At 43.2% G+C, this 19,751-nt stretch overlaps 1 protein-coding gene across 5 annotated transcripts in view; it reads left to right on the top strand.

The window, feature by feature from the left end:
- LOC130275364 (vomeronasal type-2 receptor 116-like) overlaps positions 1-19,751 on the top strand; it is a 204,744-nt gene that overhangs the window by 66,835 nt on the left and 118,158 nt on the right. Inside the window, exon 3 of one of the 5 annotated variants that reach the window (XM_056523242.1) lies at positions 12,489-12,536. The exons of 3 other annotated variants lie outside the window; for them this stretch is intronic. In XM_056523242.1, the coding sequence (XP_056379217.1) occupies positions 12,523-12,536 (14 nt within the window). In that variant the 5' untranslated portion in view covers positions 12,489-12,522. Of the gene's footprint in view, positions 1-12,474; positions 12,537-19,751 lie in introns of those variants that run through there. One more of the 5 variants, XM_056523241.1, reaches the window with a different exon arrangement.

The following is a 19,751-nucleotide window of genomic DNA, read 5'->3' as shown; positions in this document are numbered from 1 at the left end:
GACCACTGCAAAGTGATCTCTATACTATGCACCTCCAGATCTTGCAAAACTACAACTCCCAGCATGCCCAGACAGCAGTTTGCTGTCTGGGCATGCTGGGAGTTGTAGTTTTGCAACATCTGGAGGTCCACAGTTTGGAAACCACTATGCAGTGGTCTCTAAACTATAGCTCTAGAGATGTTGCAAAACTGCAACTCCCAGCAAGCCTAAACAGCAAACAGCTGTCTCTGCATGCTGGGAGTTGTAGTTGCGATCCCTCCAGATGTTGCATAACTACATCTCCCAGCATGCCTTTCGGCGATCAGTACATGCTGGGAGTTGAAGTTTTGCAACAGCTGGAGGCACACTGGTTGGAAAATACTGAGTTAGGTAACAGAACCTAACTGAAGGTTTTCCAACCAGTGTGCCCCCAGCTGTTGCAAAAGTACAACTCCCAGCATGTACTGATCGCCGAAAGGCATGCTGGGAGATGTAATTATGCAACATCTGGAGGGATCGCAACTACAACTCCCAGCATGCAGAGACAGCGGTCTGTCAGTACATGCTAGGAGTTGTAGTTTTGAAACAGCTGGAGGTTTGCCCCCCCATGTGAACGTACAGGGTACATTCACACTGGCGGGTTTACAGTAAGTTTTCTGCTTCAAGTTTGGGCTGTGGCAAATTTTTCACCGCAGCGCAAACTCCTAGCGGTAAATTCACTGTAAACCCGCCAGTGTGAATGTACCCTAAAAACACTACACTACACTTACACATAATAAAGAGTAAAACACAACATATACACCCCCTTACACTGTCCCCCTAATAAAAAATAAAAAACGTATTGTACGGCAGTGTTTCCAAAACAGAGCCTCCAGCTGTTGCAAAACAACAACTCCCAGCATTTCCGGACATCCACTGACTGTCCAGGCATGCTGGGAGTTTAGCAACAGCTGGAGGCACCCTGTTTGGGAATCACTGGCGTAGAATACCCCTATGTCCACCCCTGTGCAATCCCTAATTTAGTCCTCAAATGCGCATGGCGCTCTCTCACTTCGGAGCACTGTCGTATTTCAAGGAAACAGTTTAGTGCCACATATGTGGTATCTCCGTACTCGGGAGAAATTGCGTTACTAATTTTGGGGGCTTTTTTTCCTTTTACCCCTTATGAAAAAGAAAAGTTGGGGTCTACACCAGCCTGTTAGTGTAAAAAAAAATTTTTTTTTACACTAACATGCTGGTGTTGTCCTTTACTTTTTATTTTCACGGGAGGTAAAAGGAAAAAAAGACCCCCAAAATTTGTAACGCAATTTCTCCTGAGTACGGAGCTACCCCATATGTGGGCGTAAAATGCTCTGCGGACGCACAACAAGGCTCAGGAGTGAGAGCGCACCATGTACATTTGAAGCCTAAATTGGTGATTTGCACAGGGGTGGCTGATTTTACAGTGGTTCTGACATAAACACAAAACAATAAATACAGACATGTGACCCCATTTTGGAAACGACACCCCTCACGGAACGTAACAAGGGGTATAGTGAGCCTGAACACCCCACAGGTGTTTGACAAATTTTCATTAAAGTTGGATGGGAAAGTGAAAAAAAAAAAAATTTTCACTAAAATGCTGGTGTCACCCTAAATTTTTCATTTTCACAAGGGAAAATAAAAAAAAGCCCCCCAAAATTTGTAACCCAATTTCTTCTGAGTAAGAGCATACCCCATATGTGGATGTAAAGTGCTCTATGGGTGCACTACAATGCTCAGAAGAGAAGGAGCGCCATTGGGATTTTGAAGAGAAAATTTGTCCGGAATTGAAGGCCACTTGTGTTTACAAAGCCCCCATGGTACCAGAACAATGGACCCCCCCCATATGTGACCCCATTTTGGAAACTACACCCCTCATGTAATGTAATATGGGGCGCAGTGAGCATTTACGCCCCACAGGTGTCTGACAGATTTTTGGAACAGTGATCCATGAAAATGAAAAATTTAATTTCCCATTTGCACAGCCCACTGTCCCAAAGATCTGTCAAAAGCCAGTGGGGTGTAAATGCTCACTGCACCACTTATTAAATTCTGTGAGGGGTGTAGTTTCCAAAATGGGGTCACATGTGGGGGGGGTCCACTGTTCTGGCACCATAGGGGGCTTTGTAAATGCACATGGCCCCTGACTACCATTCCAAACGAATTCTCTTTCCAAAAGCTCAATGGTGCTCCTCCTCTTCTGAGCATTGTAGTTCGCACGTAGTGCACTTCAGGTCCACTTATGGGGTACCTCCATACTCAGAAGAGATGGGGTTACAAATTTTGGGGGGTATTTTCTGCTATTAACCCTTGCAAAAATGTGAAATTTGGGGGGAAACACATTTTAGTGGGAATTTTTTTTTTTTTTTTTACATATGCAAAAGTCGTGAAACACCTGTGGGGTATTAAGGCTCACTTTATTCCTTGTTACGTTCCCCAAGGGGTCTAGTTTCCAAAATGGTATGCCATGTGGGTTATTTTTGCTGTTCTGGCACCATAGGGGCTTCCTAAATGCAACATGCCCCCCAAAAACCATTTCTGAAAAACGTACTCTCCAAAATCCCCTTGTCGCTCCTTCGCTTCTGAGCCCTCTACTGCGCCTGCAGAACACTTAACATAGACATATGAGGTATGTGCTTACTCGAGAGAAATTGGGCTACAAATATAAGTATACATTTTCTCCTTTTACCCCTTGTAAAATTTAAAAAATTGGGTCTACAAGAACATGCGAGTGTAAAAAATAAAGATTGTAAATTTTCTCCTTCACTTTGCTGCTATTCCTGTGAAACACCTAAAGGGTTAAAACACTTACTGATTGTCATTTTGAATACTTTGGGGGGTGTAGTTTTTATAATGGGGTAATTTGTGGGGTATTTCTAATGGAAAGACCCTTCAAATCCACTTCAAACCTGAACTGGTCTCTGAAAAAAAGCGAGGTTAAAAATTTTGTGAAAAATTGGAAAATTGCTGCTGAACTTTGAAGCCCTCTGGTGTCTTCCAAAAGTAAAAACACGTCAATTTTATGATGCAAACATAAAGTAGACATATTGTATATGTGAATTAAAAAAAAATATTTTGAATATCCATTTTCCTTACAAGCAGAGAGCTTCAAAGTTAGAAAAATGCAAAATTTTCCAATTTTTCATCAAATTTTGGGATTTTTCACCAAGAAAGGATGCAAGTTACCACAAAATTTTACCACTATGTTAAAGTAGAATATGTTACGAAAAAACTATCTCGGAATCAGATTGATAACTAAAAGCATTCCAGAGTTATTAATGTTTAAAGTGACAGTGGTCAGATGTGCAAAAAACGCTCTGGTCCTAAGGTGTAAAATGGCCTGGTCCTTAAGGGGTTAAGGACCCAGCCAATTTTCACTGTAGGACACGGCCATTTTTTGCACATCTGACCACTGTCACTTTAAACATTAATAACTCTGGGATGCTTTCATCTTTCATTCTGATTCCGAGATTGTTTTTTCATGACATATTCTACTTTATGTTAGTGGTAAAATGTTGTCAATACTTGCATCATTTCTTGGTGAAAAATTCCAAAATTTGATGAAAAATTGAAAATTTAGCATTTTTTTTTACTTTGAAGCTCTCTGCTTATAAGGAAAATTAATATTCCAAATAAATTATATTTTGATTCACATATACAATATGTCTACTTTATGTTTCCATCATAAAGTTGACATGTTTTTACTTTTGGAAGACATCAGAGGGCTTCAAAGTATAGCAGCAATTTTCCAATTTTTCACAAAATTTTCAAAATCAAATTTTTCAGGGACCAGTTCTGTTTTGAAGTGGATTTGAATGGCCTTCTTATTAGAAATACCCCACAAATGTCCCCATTATAAAAACTGCACCTCTCAAAGTATTCAAAATGACATTCAAAAGGTTTGTTAACCCTTTAGGTGTTTCACAGGAATAGCAGCAAATTGAAGGAGAAAATTCAAAATCTTCATTTTTTACACTGGCATGTTCTTGTAGACCCAGTTATTTAATTTTTACTAGGGGTAAAAGGAGAGAAATCTTCCTAAAATGTGTAACCCAATTTCTCTCGAGTAAGAAAATACCTCATATGTGTATGTCAAGTGTTCGGCGGGTGCAGTAGAGGGCTCAGAAGGGAAGGAGCGACAGTGGGATTTTGGAGAGTGAGTTTTTTTGAAATGGTTTTTGGGGGGCATGTTACATTTAGGAAGCCCCTATGGTGCCAGAACAGCCAAAAAAAAAAAAAACACATGGCATACTATTTTGGAAACTACACCCCTCAAGGCATGTAACAAGGGGTCCAGTGAGCCTTAACACCCCACAGGTTTTTGATGACTTTTTGTTAACGTTGGATGTGAAAATGATTTTTTTTTTCACTAAAATGCTAGTTTTCCCTCAAATTAAAAATTTTACAAGGGATAATAGGACAAAATGACCCCCAACATTTGTAACCCCATCTCTTCTGAGTATGGAAATACTCCATGTAAGGATGTAAAATGCTTTGCGGGCAAACTACAATGCTCAGAAGAGAAGGAGTAACATTTAGCTTTTGAAAAGCAAAATTTGCTGAAATGGTTTTTGGGGGGCATGTCCCATTTAGGAAGCCACTATGGTTCCAGGACAGCAAAAAAAAAAACACATGGCATACTATTTTGGAAACTACACCCCTCAAGGCACGTAACAAGGCGTGTTTGACGACTTTTCATGAAAGTTGGATGTGTAAATGATTTTTTTTTCCACGAAAATGCTAGTTTTCCCTCAAATTTATTTTTTTTACAAGGGGTAATAGGACAAAATGCCCCCCAAAATTTGAAACCCCATCTCTTCTGAGTATGGAAATACCCCATGTGTGGACGTCAAGTGCTCTGCTGGCGCACTACAATGCTCAGAAGAGAAGGAGCTCCATTGAGCTTTTGGGAAAAAAATTGTTTGGAATGGGTGTCAGGGGCCATGAGTGTTTACAAAGCCCCCCCGTGGTGCCAGAACAGTGGACCCCCCACATGTGACCCTATTTTGTAAACTACACCCCTCACAGAATTTAATAAGGGGTGAAGTGAGTATTTACACCCCACTGGTGTTTGACAGATCTTTGGATCAGTGGGCTGTGCAAATGAAAAATTAAATTTTTCATTTTCACGGACCACTGTTCCAAAAATCTGCCAGACACCTGTTGGGCGTAAAGGCTCACTGTACCCCTTATTACATTACGTGAGAGGTGTAGTTTCCAAAATGGGATCACATGTGGGTATTAATTTTTTTGCATTTATGTCAGAACCGCTGTAAAATCGGCCACCCCTGTGCAAATCACCAATTTAGGCCTCAAATGTACATAGTGCGCTCTCACTCCTGAGCCTTGTTGTGCGCCTGCAGAGCATTTTACGCCCACATATGGGGTATTTCTGTACTCAGGAGAAATTGCATTACAAATTTTGGGGGTGTTTTTTTTCCTTTTAACGATTGGGAAAATAAAAAGTATGGGGCAACACTAGCATGTTAGTGTACATTTTTTTTTTCACACTAGCAAGCTGGTGTAGCCCCCAACTTTTCCTCTTCATAAGGGGTAAAAGGAGAAAAAGCCCCCCAAAATTTGTAGTGCATTTTCTCCCGAGTACGGAAATACCCCATATGTGGCCCTAAACTGTTTCCTTGAAATACGACAGGGCTCCGAAGTGAGAGAGCTCCATGCGCATTTGAGGACTAAATTAGGGATTCCATAGGGGTGGACATAGGGGTATTCTACACCACTGATTCCCAAACAGGGTGCCTCCAGCTGTTGCTAAATTCCCAGCATGCCTGGACAGTCAGTGGCTGTCTGGAAATGCTGGGAGTTGTTGTTTTGCAACAGCTGGATGCTCCGTTTTGGAAACACTGCCATACAATACGTTTTTCATTTTTATTTGGGGGGGGGGCAGTGTAAGGGGTGTATATGTAGTGTTTTACTCTTTATTATGTGTTAGTGTAGTGTAGTGTTTTTAGGTTACATTCGCACTGGCGTGTTACGGTGAGTTTCCCGCTAGGAGTTTGCGCTGCGGTGAAAAATTTGCCGCAGCCCAAACTTGAAGCAGGAAACTTACTGTAAACCTGCCCGTGTGAATGTACCCTGTACGTTCATATGGGGGGGGGGGGGGGGTTTCAAAACTAAAACTCCCAGCATGTACTGACAGGCCGTGCATGCTGGGAGTTGTACTTTTGCAACAGCTGGAGACACACTGGTTGGAAAACCTTCAGTTTGCCTCCAGCTGTTGCAAAACTACAACTCCCAGCATGTACTGCTTGCTGAAGGGCATGCTGGGAGATGTAGTTATGCAATAGCTGGAGGTACGCAATTACAACTCCCAGCATGCCGAGACAGCTGTTTGCTGTTTGGGCATGCTGGGATTTGCAGTTTTGCAACATATGGAGGGCTACAGTTTTAGAGAACACTGCAAAGGGATCTCCAAACTGTGGTCCTCCAGTTGTTGCAAAACTACAAATCCCAGCATGCACAGACAGCAAACAGTTGTTTGGGCATGCTAGGAGTTGTAGTTTTGCAAGATCTGGAGGGCTACAGTTTAGGGACCACTATATAGTGGTCTCAAACTGTAGCCCTCCAGCTATTGCAAAACTACATATTCCAGCATGCCCAAACAGCTGTCTGGGCATACTGGGAGTTGTAGTTTTGCAACATCTGGAGGGCAACAGTTAGAGACCACTATATAGTGGTCTCAAACTGTACCCTTCAAATGTTGCCAGGCAACTCACCGGCTTCCGTCGGATCCAGCTGCACGTCATCGCCGCCCGCTGATCTCCGTCGCCCGCAGCCTCCGTCGCCCGCCCGGATGGGTAAGTGGATCTTCGGCACCGGTCCCCGTCGTTTCCCCGTCCTGCCCCGCCTATTGTGGGTGGGCAGGACGGGGAAAACAAAAGTTAACCCCCCCCCAATCTGCTATTGGTGGTCGCGTCTAGACCACTAATAGGAGGGGTGGCACCCCTGCCACCTCACTCCTATCGCTTCAGGGGGATCCTGGGTGTCTTAGACAACCGCGATCCCCCTTATATTCCGGGTCACCGGGTCACTATAGACCCATAATGACCCGGAATCGCGCAAATTGCAAGTGTGAATTCACTTGCGATTTGCCGCGATTGCCGACATGGGGGGGTCTGATGACCCCCCTGGGCGTTTGCACGGGATGCCTGCTGAACGATTTCAGCAGGCATCCCGGTCGAATCCCCGCCCGGCGCGCGGCAGGAATTCTCCATGATGTACGCTTACGTCATGGGTCTTTAACCCCTTCAGGACGGAGCCCATTTTGGCCTTAAGGACCGGAGCGTTTTTTGCACATCTGACCACTGTCACTTTAATCATTAATAACTCTGGAATGCTTTTAGTTATCATTCTGATTCCGAGATTGTTTTTTCGTGACATATTCTACTTTAACATAGTGGTAAATTTTTGTCGATACTTGCATCCTTTCTTGGTGAAAAATCCGTAAATTTGATGAAAAATTTGAAAATTTAGCATTTTTCTAACTTTGAAGCTTTCTGCTTGTAAGGAAAATGGATATTACGAATACATTTTTTTTTGGTTCACATATACAATATGTCTACTTTATGTTTGCATCATAAAATTGACGTGTTTTTACTTTTGGAAGACACTAGAGGGCTTCAACGGTCAGCAGCAATTTTCCGATTTTTCACAAAATTTTCAAACTCAGTATTTTTCAGGGACCAGTTCAGGTTTGAAGTGGATTTGAAGGGTCTTCATATTAGAAATACCCCATAAATGACCCCATTATAAAAACTACACCCCCCAAAGTATTCAAAATGACATTCAGTAAGTGTTTTAACCCTTTAGGTGTTTCACACGAATAGCAGCAAAGTGAAGGAGAAAATTCACAATCTTCATTTTTTACACTCACATGTTCTTGTAGACCCAATTTTAGAATTTTTACAAGGGGTAAAAGGACAAAATTTTTACTTGTATTTGTAGCCCAATTTCTCTCGAGTAAGCACATACCTCATATGTCTATGTAAAATATTCGGCGGGCGCAGTAGAGGGCTCAGAAGGGAAGGAGCGACAAGGGGATTTTGGAGAGTACGTTTTTCTGAAATGGTTTTTGGGGGGCATGTTACCTTTAGGAAGCCCTTATGGTGCCAGAACAGCAAAAAAAACCCACATGGCATACCATTTTGGAAACTAGACCCCTCGGGGAATGTAACATGGGATAAAGTGAACCTTAATACCCCACAGGTGTTTCACGACTTTTGCAAATGTAAAAAAAAAAAAAAAATTTTACCTAAAATGCTTGTTTTCCCAAAAAATTTTTATTTTTAAAAAGGGTAATAGCAGAAAATACCCCTAAAAATTTGAAGCCCAATTTCTCCCGATTCAGAAAACACCCCATATGGGGGTGAAAAGTGCTCTGCTGGCGCACTACAGGTCTCAGAAGAGAAGGAGTCACATTTGGCTTTTTGAAAGCGAATTTTGCTCTGGGGGCATGCCGCATTTAGGAAGCCCCTATGGTGCCAGGATAGCAAAAAAAACCCCACATGGCATACCATTTTGGAAACTAGACCCCTCGGGGAACGTAACAAGGGGTTAAGTGAACCTTTATACCCCACAGGTGTTTCACGACTTTTGCATATGTAAAAATTTTTTTTTTTTTTTTACCTAAAATGCTTGTTTTCCCCAAAATTTTACATTTTTAAAAAGGGTAAAAGCAGAAAATACCCCCCAAAATTTGTAACACAATTTCTCCCGAGTACGGCGATACCCCATATGTGACCCTAAACTGTTGCCTTGAAATACGACAGGGCTCCAAAGTGAGAGCGCCATGCGCATTTGAGGCCTAAATTAGGGATTGCATAGGGGTGGACATAGGGGTATTCTACGCCAGTGATTCCCAAACAGGGTGCCTCCAGCTGTTGCAAAACTCCCAGCATGCCTGGACAGTCAACGGCTGTCCGACAATACTGGGAGTTGTTTTGCAACAGCTGGAGGCTCCGTTCTGGAAACAGTGGCGTACCAGACGTTTTTCATTTTTATTGGGGAGGGGAGGGGGGCTGTGTAGGGGTATGTGTATATGTAGTGTTTTTTACTTTTTATTTTATTTTTTGTGTTAGTGTAGTGTAGTGTTTTTAGGGTACAGTCGCACGGGCGGGGGGTTCACAGTAGTTTCTCGCTGGCAATTTGAGCTGCAGCAGAAAGTTTGCGGCAGCTCAAATTTGCAGCCAGATACTTACTGTAATCCTCCGCCCATGTGAGTGTACCCTGTACGTTCACATTGGGGGGGGGGACATCCAGCTGTTGCATAACTACAACTCCCAGCATGCCCGTTGGCTGTCGGTGACTGCTGAGAGTTGTAGTTTTGCAACAACTGTAGGTACACTGGTTATGTATCACTGAGTTTGTGACCTAACTCAGTGTTTCACAACCAGTGTGCCTCCAGCTGTTGCAAAACTACAACTCCCAGCATGTACGGTGCATGGTGTAAGGTGACTGCTGAGAGTTGTAGTTTGCAACAGCTGGAGGCACACCGGTCGTGAAACACTGAGTTAGGTAAAAAAAAACTCTTGAGTTTCACAACCAGTGTGCCTTCAGCTGTTGCAAAACTACAACTCTCAGCAGTCACCGACAGCCAACGGGCATGCTGGGAGTTGTAGTTATGCAACCAGCAGATGCACCACTACAACTCCCAGCATGCACTTTAGCTGTTTGTGCAAGCTGGGAGTTGTAGTTAGACAACAGCTGAAGGTACACTTTTCCATAGAAATAATGTGCCTCCAGCTGTTGCAAAACCATAAGTCCCAGCATGCCCATAAGGGAATGCTGGGAGTTGTGGTGGTCTGCCTCCTGCTGTTGCATAACTACAGCTCCCAGCATGCCCTTTTTGCATGCTGGGAGCTGTTGCTAAGCAACAGCAGGAGGCTGTAACTCACCTCCTGCTGTTGCTTCATCGCTGGACTGTCCCTCGCCGCCGCAGCTGCTCCTGGGGCCCCGATCCCAACAGGGGCGCCGGGGATCGGGGTCCCCAGCACCGGGGGTCGTCTTCCCGCACCCGCTCACGCCCTCCGGAAGAGGGGCGGAGCGGGTGCGGGAGTGACACCCGCAGCAGGCGCCCTGATTGGTCGGCCGGTAATCCGGCCGACGAATCAGGGCGATCGTGAGGTGGCACCAGTGCCACCTCACCCCTGCAGGCTCTGGCTGTTCGGGGCCGTCAGAGACGGCCCCGAACAGCCAGTAATTCCGGGTCACCGGGTCACCGGAGACCCGATTGACCCGGAATCGCCGCAGATCGCTGGACTGAATTGTCCAGCGATCTGCGGCGATCGCCGACATGGGGGGGCATAATGACCCCCCTGGGCGATATGCCGGGATGCCTGCTGAACGATTTCAGCAGGCATCCGGCTCCGGTCCCCAACCGGCTAGCGGTGGGGGCCGGAATTCCCACGGGCGTATGGATACGCCCTCGGTCCTTAAGGACTCGGGATGCAGGGCGTATCCATACGCCCTATGTCCTGAAGAGGTTAAGTACCAGGGTGTCATGACGTACGCGTACATCAAGGGTCCTTGAGGGGTTAATGCTCAAAGCTTTAGACATGCCTGCATCACGTGTCAATAGTAAAGATTTAAAAACAGAAGTGCTTGGCTATGTGGTGGCTTGGGGGTGTAGGGTAGGTAGGGTGTAGCTGTGCAGTGATGAAACGGTGTTGGATTAACCCTTAACTGCCTTGATGCCAGGGTGCGGGTTCCTCTCTGTATATATATCCTACAGCCACCCGTCCCAGGAACGAAAGGGAGGAATAAAGGATTGTCCACAACCGGAATTTTGTTAAATTGAAGATAACTTTACTGCAGATTTAATGCAAGTTAAAAGTAGTAACAGTCTTTACGGAGGACCAGACTTTAGGCTTCTCACAGGTTTTGTCGGGACCTTGTAGGGAATAAGCTTGAAGTATTTGCTTTATGCTGTTCCATTGGATTTAAGGGTACTGTTTAGGTCAAGCAGTCACGTAGGATTAGTATTGAGCTAGATTGAACTCAAGATTTTGTATTCGGCTGAAGTTAGCAGGCTTCAGGCCTAGATTTGTCTTGAAGGTATACACGAAGCTTCTCTCTCTGCTAGTCCGAAACCCAAGAGAGCGAGGAGTGGATAACAGCGCCCTTATATATAAAGGGGCAGGCATCAAGCTTATTGTTTCCCCAGTAGTGTTGAACGGCATGGGCCATATTCGAATTTGCGATATTTCGCGAATATATGGACGAATATTCGTCATATATCCGCTAAATTCGCATATTCGTAATATTGGTGTTATATTTTCGCATATGCAAAAATTTGCAAACGCGAAACTTTGCATATACAAAAACTAGCATAAATCAAAATTTGCATATGCAAAAGTTGGTATATGCGAAAATTAGCATATAAAATTACCATATGCGAAAATTCGCACACCAGTCTCACACAGTAGTATTAGAGCCTTCTTTACACCACACAAGCTGGAAGCAGAGAGGGGTGATCACTGTGATGTGTACTGTGAAAAAAAAACGAATATTCGTAATTGCGAATATATAAAATTTGCATTGCGAATATTCGCGAGCAACACTATTCCCCAGACCTGTCAGTCCTAATACAAAGCATTTTGGTACATCACGTGACACAAACATATAGCCTGGAAGGTCCTTAACCTTAGCAGAACTATATAATTATTAATCATGTGACCTAAGGTCCTGGAAGCAACATTTACACTAAACAATATATAAAATATATACATAAAATCAAAGAATAAAGAGGCGACTAGGGGTTATCCCACTAAGAGCATCCTATCAGTACGGAGGAACTCTGACTTTGGGGACTTATTACACAAGGTACAGTACACGTACAGTACGGGGACAGCACAGATACACTCCTTGGTGACCTAATAGTAGAGCTACAGTGTTATACAACAGCTTTAGGGCTATTGCTGAAATGTGGGTTCTGATTAAAATATAACGGTCTGAACTGAACTTTTTGGTTACATTTGCGAACCAATCAAACTTTTTAAAAGTTTGTTCACATATACCGTACATTTGATGTTGTTATATAAAAAAAAGAAAAGTTCACTCATCACTATTGCTGAGATAAGAACTGCATATGACTCTTTAATTTAGTATAAAAGAAGCACAAAGACCAAAAACAAAATAAAGTTGTAGTTATTTCTTCCACATAAACATGTTTTGAAGGATTCCAGCTGCGGCATAATTACAAGGTGATGAAAAAATGCTCAGAATATCTAGGAACACCCTGTGGGCAAAAAATTCCCCAAGCTTTTCCTTACATAGGATCTAAAACAAGGTCTGTATATAAGAGGCTCTCCTATCTGCACTATGGTCTTCTTCTCTTGCACGCTGCATGTGTGACAGTGGGAAAGACCCCTGGTAGGAGAGTCAGGTTTTTTACTACACATCAACTTTCTTCAGTTTTTTGGGAACATTCATAATAAAATTGTCACATCAGGCTTATATCCTATGTCTTACAGCTGGACAAGATTACTTGTGTGCTTTATACAGATAATGCTCTTTACCATGTAAGTACTTATAACACACTGTGTATATAAAATGTATAGTGGTGATATTCATATTTATGTAATGAATAGAGAGTGTGTGGTGTGAATGTGAACCTAGGCCCTGGAGCTGTCCACTTACCCTAGGTTGGGTTCACATCACGTTTTCAGCCATACGGGACCACATACGGCTGGTGGGAGCTAAAACCGGGTGCTCCCGTATCCCTGCCATATGCCGCCCGTATGTAATTCATTTCACTGAGCCGACCGGAGTGAAACGCTGACTCCAGTTGGCTCAATTTTGCCCCGTATGCGGTTTTCCCACCGGACCTAAAACCGTGGTGGACCAACGGATTTAGGTCTGGTGGAAGACCTTACACGAGGCAAAAATGAGCCGACCAGAGTCAGTGTTTCACTCCGGTCAGCTCATTGAAATGAATTAACTGGTTTTAGCTCCCCCCCAGCCGTATGTGGTCCCGTATGGCTGAAAACGTGATGTGAACCCAGACTTACATTTATTTTCTATTGCTTTTCTTCACACATTAATACACCGGGTTTGTAATGATTTTTGTGTTAGTGATACATTATACACTGGTGATGTTTTTTGTACTGTATGAAAATGTAAACTTCAAAAGGTTATAAGAATTTTACTGAAATATTTATGATTAACTGTATATTATTAAATGAATATAGAGTTCACAAATACAGTAGGCTGGGAATAACACCGGAAACTTTTTTGGTGATTTTGAAAAAAATAAAATATTTTTGCTTTTTTGTAAAAAATGTCAGTAAGATTCATATTGTTCAGTCATAAACACAGCTGCCTTTCAAATGGTTACACTAAAAAAAGGCGTTGCCAAAATCGCACAAAATCACAAAACTTTATAGATGGGCTTAAGATACATACACACTATTACTTGAGATGTTTTAAGTCAGACTTAGGCCATGTTCACACGGCAGAATTTCCTGCTGTAGCAACATCCGCCGTTGAAATCCTGATTATGGTGTCCGCAAAAAACATTAAACCTGTTCAGTTTTTTGCGGATTCTGCCGGGAAATGCATTTCTGAATGGTCCTAGCCCCGTGCGGACATTCCACTGTGTGAACATAGCCTTATTGTCAATGGCGCCATCAGAAATAACCAAGTACAGTGCTGGGTTATCTCTGGAGGCTCCATAAACCAGTGTTTCACAACCAGCTTGCCTCCAGCTGTTGCAAAACTACAACTCCCAGCATGCCAGGACAGCTGAAGGCTCTCCGCACATGCTGGTAGTTGTAGTTTTGCAACAGCTGGAGGCACCCTGCTTGTTGAAACACTGCCATAGACATTGGAGTTGTTCAGAAGATTGTGGGGGAGGGCCCAGCAATCAGGCCACCATTGTCATGTCAAACTTATCCGTTAGCCATCTTAACAAATTTTTTTTTTGAAACAATGTAGCCGTATGAGTGTATTTTCCATTGGCATCATTGTGGGAGAAATGTAACTTATTGTTGAGCTTTTGTTATTTTTTTGGGAGAAGAAAATTCAGTTGTTACACTGTTCTTTGTTTTCTTTTCATAGTTTACTGTGCAGTAAAAATAACATGTTACCTTTCTGGCCTGCAGAGCTGGAGGAGGGCAGCAGCATTAGGCTGGGTTCACATCACGTTTTTGCCATACTGTTTTCAATCCGTTTTTCTAAAGAAAACCGTATGGCAAAAAAAAAAACGATGGAACAGTACGGGAAAAAGTAAACCGTATGCGTTTTTAAACTGTATACTGTTTTTAAAAGTGCATATGGTTCCGTCCGTTTTTATACAAAAAAAAAATTTAAAAAACATATGTTTTTGATAATTTTGTCCATTTTTAATGGGAGCGGTGTTGAGTGGGGACTTTAGGATGCAAATGCGCATGTGCAAAGTAAAAACCTTATGCGGTTTCCCGTATGGAACTGTATACATGTGCGTTTCCCATTGACGTCCATGTTAAAAAAAAAAACGTATGCGGTTGCAGTACGGTTTTTAAACCGGAGTCAAAACAGTGGTTGACCACGTTTTTGTCTCCGGTTTAAAAACCATACTGCAACCGCATATGGTAAAACAGTATACAGTTTAAAAACGCATACGGTTTACTTTTTCCCATACTGTTCCATCTGTTTTTTTTGCCATATGGTTTTCTTTATAAAAACGGATTGAAAAAAGTATGGCAAAAACGTGATGTGAACCCAGCATTACTATTCCATCAGATTCTTGCTGCAGTAGCCTCCTAACACACAGATCCGCCCCCGCCCCTCACATACAGCGCCTCTGTCAGGTAATAATACACCTGATGCTGCAGACAGAGGCTTTCTGGTGTCTGCTGTAGGGATCAGCTCAGGTGGCCGGTAGTAGAGGGACAGATGCTGATCATAATACTGACTGGGGTCGGACTACTAGGATCGCTGCCTGGTGGAGTGTATGTCGGAGTGGATGTGACCTTGAGTGTCACCTCCATTATGGATATTGGGGGGTATTTATCAAAGGATTTATGTGTTTTTTTTTATGTAACTTTGGCGCAATGCTTTGGCGCAGTGTCTTTTTGCGCCAAAGTTTGGCGCATCTTCTCCACTGTAATTTTTACAGCTTTCTCAAAATCACACGGTCCTGTGTGTGATTTTAACTTTAGTCAGTAATTCATCATTTGCGCCAATCGATCTTTAGCGCAATTTTGCGCCTTCAGGGTTTTTTTTTTTGGCGCAAATCCCCGCCAATAAATTTTGCACATGGAAAACACACTTAGCAATGTCAGAAAATATAAAGGCGTCAAAATACATAAAAAAAAATTTTTTTGTGAAAGCAGCGACGCCTCCAGGGCTGCTCAATACTATCCTGTGACATAGTTATCTCTGAGGAACCTTCCCCCTCCGTTGAGCCAGCATTGGACATGGCCGCACAGGTTCAGGAAAGCACTAAAGCAGTGGTCTCCAACCTGCGGACCTCCAGATGTTGCAAAACTACAACTCCCAGCATGCCCGGACAGCCAACGGCTGTCCGGGCATGCTGGCAATTGTAGTTTTGCAACATCTGGAGGTCCGCAGGTTGAAGACCACTGCACTAAAGTAACCAAAAAGAAAAACAACCCAAGTTGATAATAAAATCCATTTCACATGATGGCTATAAACCCCACAAAAGAAAATAACTCATGTCGCTTGCTGATATACTGCAGGAGGGACTCCGAAATGGCTGCTCTACAGGGTAAAATACGCGTCCTCTGTGGCGGTAAGTTCTGTGTAAAAGGCGCTGTGAACAGCTGATTTCAACATTTAAGCCAAAATTACTAACAACTTGCACCAAATGCTAAATTTGGTGCATGTCCACGAAAACCAAAGTGAAAAAAAAGGGGTAAAAAGAAACTGTCAACAGGCAAAATTGATAAATACCCCCCCATTATTTACTAACTTGATTTGTGAATGACTGTAGAAATAACATAACATATCACGTGGGGAAAACACAGGAAATAAGATGTTGTAGAGGCCCCGGACTATAGTAATAGAACTGACTGGGCTGGTGACAAAAGGAGAAATAAAGGAGAGATAAAGGGTACATCAGTTATCTCTGGCCCAAATGCAAAGGAATACAAATGTTTGCACAGAGTGGCAGAAAGGCTGGGTTCACACAGCAAAATGCCTGCATGGAATTCTGCATGAAAAGTCTGCATCCTGATTTCCGCAGTCCGGAAAAAAAAAAGTTTGGTCTTATATTTGTCTGGATTTCCACTGCAGAATTCCATTGAAGTCAATGGTGCTTGATTTCTGTGGAATTCTTGTGGAATTTCTCGTGAAATGCATGCAGATTCCGCACGGAATCTGCCCAAACTTTGACCGTTCAAATAAATAAAGTCTATCATTTTAGTGAGCTGCGGAATCATGCAGAATTCATGCGGAAATCAGCATACATTTCCGCACGAATCCCGCACCGATTCCGCAAATGTTACAAAAATGCGGAATTTTGCAGAAAATCTATGTCAATGCAGAATTCATGCAGATAGGCGCAATTTACTTCATGAAAATTCCGCAGTATATTCTTCAGAAATTAGGGCCCATTTACTTTAATGGAATTCTTGCAGCGGAAATTCTGCAGGAGAACTTCTGCCGTGTGAATGGGACAGCGGAATCCCACCAAAGTGTATTGATTATAAATTCATGCAGAATTTTCCTGTGGAATTCCATGCAGAATACCTTGCAGAAATTCTGGCGTGTGAACATAGCCTAAATGAGTTGTGAATGAAGACTGTGCAAAATTCTAAACAGCAGCATAGAACAAAAGGTAAATGATGTGATTTTATGGGATTATTTGTATTGTAAACACATAGCTCTACAAAGTCAAGAAAATGAAGCGTGAATGTCCTTATGAGGCTAGGTTTCCACACAGGTGTTTTTTCCGGCATGTATTTTTTTTTAATTATTATTCCACTGCAGTTTTTGAGCCAAAGCCCGAAGCTTTTCTAAAGGAATGAGAAATATGAAGGATGGTCTTAAAGGGATATTCCAGGATTTTTTTTATTTGACTATGCTACAGGGTCTGTAAAGTTAGTGTAGTCCATAATATAGTGTCTGTACCTGTGTGTGATGGTTTTCTCACAATTCTTCTGTGATTTTCACCCCACTATTTATTTTTAACAGCATACAAAATGACTGTTGTCTCAGATTTTTCCCAGCTTGCAATGCGGCCGAAACCTGACTCACTAGCCATCTGATGACAGGGAGCCTGTCTGCTTCAATGGGTGGAGGGATCAATCAGCAACTAATGCAACAGCTGTAGGCACCCTGATTGAAAACCACTGGTCTTTTAATGGATGCAGCTCATATATGTTTCAATGGGTGGGGTGGCTGATGTGTGGGAGGGAGGAAAATGGAATTGTGGGATTTGAAGTCAAAAAAAGAAAAGTCAAACAGGAAATACAATTTCACAAAAAAGCTAGCCACGGTGTTATGGTAATCTCATAACACAGTCATTTAGCCCCAAGACAATCACAGATCCTTCCTAAGCATGTCCATTACTGTCTGCCAGGTACGTACTAAAATCACCTTATGGTGGATAACCCCTTTAAGGCTATGCTCACATGTCAGAACAATGAGATTCCACAACAGCAGAGTCCCATTGATTTCATATAGCAGAATTTCCACGCCGGAAATATCTGGCTCGGAAATTAAAATTGCGCTGTCTGCAGAAAGAATAAGCATGTCTAATATTTTTTTTGCCGACAACACATGGAATGCATTGCTGTCTATAAAACGGCACATTCCCGAGCAGTCCTAGTGCGAACATAAACTGGGAACTTTGTCTAATACTTCTTCTTTCCACTGGATCCACTTCTGACTTTGGCTCAAACACAGCAATTGCAGTTTTCTAAAAAAAAAAAAAAAAAACCTAGCTTGAATGTGGATGGCGCCACGGAGGATTTTCGTTATAATGTGAAGGATGGAATTTTGTTAGTAACTCTCGAACCAAGTGATATAAATAATACTTTATTGAAAAGTAAACAATGTGTGGCCAAGGAAGAATAGAAAGTGAAGTTTTCCAGATCTGGGGGGTCCGAAAGCTGGGAACCCCCGCGATCTCCTGCATGGGGCCACTGCTCTGCCGTGGCTCTCTCGTGCAGGAGGCATGTCGGCCGCAGCATGACGCCGCGGCTGACACACCTCCTCCATGTAGTTCTATGGGAGAGGTGGGGATCTAGCATTCATGCCTCCCTGCTTCTCCCATAGAGCTGTATGGGGAGGGGACACTATGCGCATTAGCCGCTCTCGCAGAGCGGCAGTGCCAGGGCACGTTTCGGAGTTCGTGGGGGGGTCCCAGCTGTCGGACCCCCGCAATCAAACACTGTTCTTTAATATCATGACCCATTATTGCTTAATATCAGACCAAGGTAAAAAAAATATCAAAGACACAACACATATGGAGGTATGGAAATAGTAAGTAGGAAAGTAGTGTGATGTCATTTTTTTTTCAATGAAAATAATGTGTGACAGTTTTAATTAACCCTTAAGGACCTAGCTAATTTAAATTTTTTAGTTTTCTCCTCCTTGTCTTTTAAGAGATATAACTTTTATTATTCTATCCACATACCCTTATAATGGCTTGTTATTTGTGTGACATTTGCCCTTTGTAACATCTTTTATTTAACCATAAAATTTATGGTGAAACCAAAAAAAGTATTATTTTTTGGGGGAAATTGAAAACTGCAGTTTCGCCAATTTAAAGGGGTTTTGTTTTCACACAGTGCACTTTATGGTAAAAATGACAGGTGACCTTTATTCTGTGGGTCAATGCAATTAAAACAATACCCAATTTATATAGATTTTCTATTGTACCACATTAAACTCCTTTTATTAACAAAATCAGTACGCTTCAACTTGTCCTTTTTTGATCCCTATAACTTTTTTATTTTCTGTAAACAGGGCTGTATGAGGGCAAATTTTTTTTTTAGCCATGGTCTGTTGTTTTTATCGGTACCATTTTTGTTTTGATAGGACTATATATTCACTTTTAAGACTAGGTTTCCATACAGGTGTCACGATGCCGGCTGGCAGGAGGTGGATCCTCTGTGCCAGAGAGGGATGGCGAGGACCGTGCTAGTGGACCGGTTCTAAGACACTACTGGTTTTCACCAGAGCCCGCCGCAAAGCGGGATGGTCTTGCTGCGGCGGTAGTGACCAGGTCGTATCCACTAGCAACGGCACCTCTCTGGCTGCTGAAGATAGGCGAGGTACAAGGGAGTAGGCAGAAGCAAAGTCGGACGTAGCAGAAGGTCGGGGGCAGGCGGCAAGGTTCGTAGTCAGGGGAGATAGCAATAGTTCTGGTACACAGGGTATAAACACACAAAGAACGCTTTCACTGGCACTAAGGCAACAAGATCCGGCAAGGGAGTGCAAGGGAGGAGACTAGATATAAGCAGGGAACAGGTGGGAACCAATTAAGCTAATTGGGCCAGGCACCAATCATTGGTGCACTGGCCCTTTAAGTCTCAGGGAGCTGGCGCGCGCGCGCCCTAGAGAGCGGAGCCGCGCGCGCCAGCACATGACCGCAGGAGACGGGAACGGGTAAGTGACCTGGGATGCGACTCGCAAGCGGGCGCGTCCCGCTGTGCGAATCGCATCCCCAACGGCCATGGCAGAGCAGCGCTCCCGGTCAGCGCTGACCGGGGAGCTGCAGGGAGAAGGACGCCGTGAGCGCTCCGGGGAGGAGCGGGGACCCGGAGCGCTAGGCGTAACAGTACCCC

This window comes from Hyla sarda, chromosome 6 (genome assembly GCF_029499605.1).
Source record: "Hyla sarda isolate aHylSar1 chromosome 6, aHylSar1.hap1, whole genome shotgun sequence".
In the NCBI taxonomy this organism is placed as follows: Eukaryota; Metazoa; Chordata; class Amphibia; order Anura; family Hylidae; genus Hyla; species Hyla sarda.
Note: the sequence above shows the minus strand (reverse complement) of the source record. Positions and strands in the feature narration are given on the sequence as shown.